This window comes from Apaloderma vittatum, unplaced genomic scaffold (genome assembly GCF_000703405.1).
Source record: "Apaloderma vittatum isolate BGI_N311 unplaced genomic scaffold, ASM70340v1 scaffold16700, whole genome shotgun sequence".
NCBI lineage: Eukaryota > Metazoa > Chordata > Aves > Trogoniformes > Trogonidae > Apaloderma > Apaloderma vittatum.
In genome coordinates, this window is record NW_009696359.1 from 3802 (window position 1) to 7643 (window position 3842).

The following is a 3842-nucleotide window of genomic DNA, read 5'->3' on the forward strand; positions in this document are numbered from 1 at the left end:
CACTGCCAGAGGAAATGCCTCCACCTCCATATCCACCACCTATGCCACCACCTCCTCCTCCTCCTCTTCCTCCTCCAGAAGAATAGCCACCACCTCCTATTCTACCCATGCCTCCTCCCATGCCTCCTCCTGGGACTCTGCGAAGAGAGAGAAAGAAGGAGAAAAAAAGTTAATCAAGTGCCTTTTTGGTCTCAGAAGGAAATCTGTCCACAGACGCTGCCCGGAAGCCTCACTTCTCTCGTCTGTACTTCTAGAACCTGGCACAGATCAGCAGGGTGACTGGGGCAGTGCCAAAACTCAACCTCTCTTTCAGTTTCAGCTTGAATGCAAGAGTTTTTCGCTCAGATATTTCCTGCAAGACTTAGCATTGCTTTATGGTCTCACTGCACCCCAGATGGGAAAGGCAGAAAATGGAGCTTTAGCTCTTTTTTCTGGCACGCAAGCTCACTGCGTAAGGGAAACTGAAATAGCTTGAACTTCCAGAGGATTGCACACTGAGACTTTTATGAAGGTTTGCAAACCTATGGACATCTTTCTGCTTACAGTCTTTCCCAAGGTGCCCTCTGTCTGTTCAGTTCCTGGCCTTTCCTGGAACCAGGGTAAAGGCAGGACTCTGTATGGGAGATTCCCTGTCCAGCCCCAAATCAGGAGTTCAGAATTTCTGCATTACTTTTTCTTGACATGATTTATATTCTGAACCAGTTTGCCAAGAAATGCGCAGTACCTCAAACCTGGGAGGCTCTGACTCAAGATAGCTGAATTAAATTAGCCTCATCTCAGCACAAAATCTGTTCTGCAAATTGAGACTGTCGCTTTCCTGGGTGTGTGGCTAATCTAGCAATCCCGGGTTTCACACAGTGCTGTGTTCTTCTGTCAGTTTACGTACACAAGGTCTTGCTGCCCTTCCTCCAGCAGTGCCCGGTACTGAGCAATCTCCTGCTCCAGGCGCGTCTTGATGCCCAGGAGCATCTTGTACTCCTCGTTCTGACTCTCCGTCTCACAGCGGATGCTGGCCAGCTCCTCCTCCAAGGGGCCGATCATCCCCTGGATCTGCTGCAGCTGCATGTTGTAGCGATGTTCTGTGTCTTCCAAGTTGGATTGCAAAGAGTCTACCTGTGAAAGGAAAACAAGACAGAGTGTTGATGGGAACGTGGTGAGTTTAACTCAGTTTTACGGAAAGTGTGGAGATCTCAAACCAGAAGAAGAGCACCTATCTGAAGGTAAGCAATGCAGTGTCTTTCTCTCCAGCTGGAGCACTGTGTAGGTGTCACCGTTCTTTCATTCTGGTGACACACACAGCCTGGGTCACAGGTGAAGCAGAAGCAAATGCCTGCACTCACCATGCTGATTTGCGACTGCAGCTCGATTTCCAGGCTCTGATATTCACGTCTGAGCTCAGAGATCTGTTGGTTGCTTGACTGTATCTCCTGGCCACTTGAGTGGACTTGTTGATTAACTTCCTCCATCTGAAAAATGCACACACAAAAGTGAGGTGGCTTTCATGTTAAGACAACATAGTGGAGTTATCATACAAGCATTGAGAAAGCAGTTAACAAGAATGAAGAGAGGTGTCCTGTAGGCTGACTGTGCATTCCCCGCATGCGTCTCTGCTAACTCGCTCTATGCAGTTCATCTTGCTGCTGGAACCCAGAGGTTCTACGTGCTTTACCACAGAACCTGCATACCCCAGAACTGACCTGTTACAGTCAGCTGCTCACAGTCATTTCAAGTTAATGTCCTTACAGAACAGGCGATAAGTTACCTTTCCCTTGCTGCATGCAAATGGACCTAGGTCTTTGAGAAAGATTTCGTAACTGAAAAAGCCTTGTGCTTTACCTTGGTTTCATACCAGCTTTCCACCTCTCTCCGGTTGTTCTCAATAAGCCGTTCGTATTCGCAACGCATTTCATTTAATTTTTCCATCAAGTTAATGCCGGGAGTAGCATTGACCTCCACATTGACATCACCACCTGATTGTGTTTGCAGTCCTCTGATTTCCTGAAAAAAAACCCACCAAGTTCTCAAAGGGTGAAAGTAAAGAGAAGTGTCATAGTTTCAAATAAAGAAAAAGAAAGGGACACAAATCCTCACACAGGCGTCTTGCTCCCACAAAGGGGGCCCCTTCTGCCCTTGTCGTGAAGAGGGACATTCCTAAGGCAAGCTTACCTCCTCGTGGTTCTTCCTAAGATAGACCAGTTCCTCTTTCAGGGATTCAAACTGCGTCTCCAGGTCAGACCTGGCCAGAGTCAGTTGATCCAAAAGCGGACGTAGGCCATTGATATCACTTGCCACGCTCTGGTGGAGAGTATATTCAGTTTCGTACCTAAACAACAGACAGAAAGCGATAGCAAAAGTGCTGCCAGACCGCGGTGCTTGCTACCTGGCTTATGAACAGTTCCCATCATCAGCACGTCTTCGGTTTTAATCTCATTGCTCAGTTCTTAAAAGACAGAACCTGATTCTCTTTCTGTCTCCAGTAGGTTTGTTTGATTCCCGTAAAATTTCTTTCTGTGAGATTTGTATGATGAGGATTATCCTTATACATAGACAGGCAAGGGTGGAGAAACTTAAAATGGAGTCTTTTAACTGGCACTCTTCTGTGACTTGTCTGGAGAAGAATAACGAAAAACTAAACCAACCCAAACATTCTCGTAATGCGTCTCCCAACAGTTTTATACCCTGTCTTGGAGGCTCCAGCATCTCCCTTCGATTAACTGGCAAGGTGAGCTCCTGGGGGCAGAGGGAAGCAAGATGGGAGGAGACAGGAAAGGAAAGACTCACTTCAGTCTGAAGTCGTCCACAGTCATTCTGGTGTTGTCAATGTCCAGGAGGATCTTGTTGAGGTCCACAGTTGCATTGACGAGCTGCAAGGGAGAGGGCAAATGCTGTTCAGTCAGTTGTCTTTCAGGCTGACCCACAGCTAGAGGGAAGAACACCTGGGCACAAATACCCCTCCCAGTGTCTTCATGGCAGTGGCAAGGCTGACTATACAGAGGGGCTGTACGGAGGGAGAGCAGTTCATTGCTTCCAGTTACGAGAAAGTGCCTTTGCTATTAATTCTGGGTTACAAATATCCATTAAAAATATCTTGTTGGAAAGAATAGCTGAGTAAACTCTGCATACTCATATGGAACTCTTAACGGGCTGAGGACTAGAATTAGACTAAATGCACATGTTGGCTCATCCTGTATATTCCCCAAAAGATACAGTTAATATGATCATGAGCAGCACTACACAAGCAAGCACTGACTCTATCTCCTGTTCAAGAGCGTGGGGAGCAAACACACAAGAGCACGGTGCTGAAGGCAGCGCTGGACAGGCCCTGTGATGGGAGCGCTGGTAATGAGCTGCCGTCGCACCAAAGAAAGCTCCCTGCGCCAAACACCGGTGCGCCAGAACCCGCATGTCGCCTGCCACAGGGAAAAGCTGGTCACCGGGCTTTGTCCCACACTGCTCTGTCGCCTGGCTGCAGCAAAGGAGGGGATGTCGTGCCCTGGGACGGGATATTGTGCTGCAGGAGGCAAGGGCCGTTCTAATGAGGATCTGGTCAAAGTCAGTCAAATCGCATCCTACCTGGTTTTGCAGATCTTCAATTGTTCTGTAGTATTGGCTGTAGTCCCTGCTGCAAGTGGGACCTTGATTCTTATACCACTCCCTGATCAGTTGTTCAAGTTGACCGTTTTCGTCCTCCAAGCGCCGCACTTTATCCAGGTAAGAAGCTAGGCGGTCGTTAAGGTTCTGCATGGTCAACTTTTCGTTTGTGGAGAGCAAGCCAGCATCTTCACCAAACCCCACGCCACCAAAACTACCTCCACCATAGCCACCACTGCCAAAGCTGCCAC

The 3842-nt window shown here is 48.2% G+C and overlaps 1 protein-coding gene across 1 annotated transcript in view; it reads right to left on the reverse strand.

Annotated features, from left to right (window-relative positions):
* Window positions 1–3842, reverse strand: part of LOC104277831 (keratin, type I cytoskeletal 13-like) — a 4978-nt gene that overhangs the window by 669 nt on the left and 467 nt on the right. Inside the window, exons 2-8 of the mRNA XM_009874605.1 lie at window positions 3574–3835; window positions 2782–2864; window positions 2167–2323; window positions 1837–1998; window positions 1341–1466; window positions 887–1113; window positions 25–137 (exon numbers count right to left, since the gene is read on the reverse strand). Of these exons, the coding sequence (XP_009872907.1) occupies window positions 25–137; window positions 887–1113; window positions 1341–1466; window positions 1837–1998; window positions 2167–2323; window positions 2782–2864; window positions 3574–3835 (1130 nt within the window). The remainder of the gene's footprint in view (window positions 1–24; window positions 138–886; window positions 1114–1340; window positions 1467–1836; window positions 1999–2166; window positions 2324–2781; window positions 2865–3573; window positions 3836–3842) is intronic.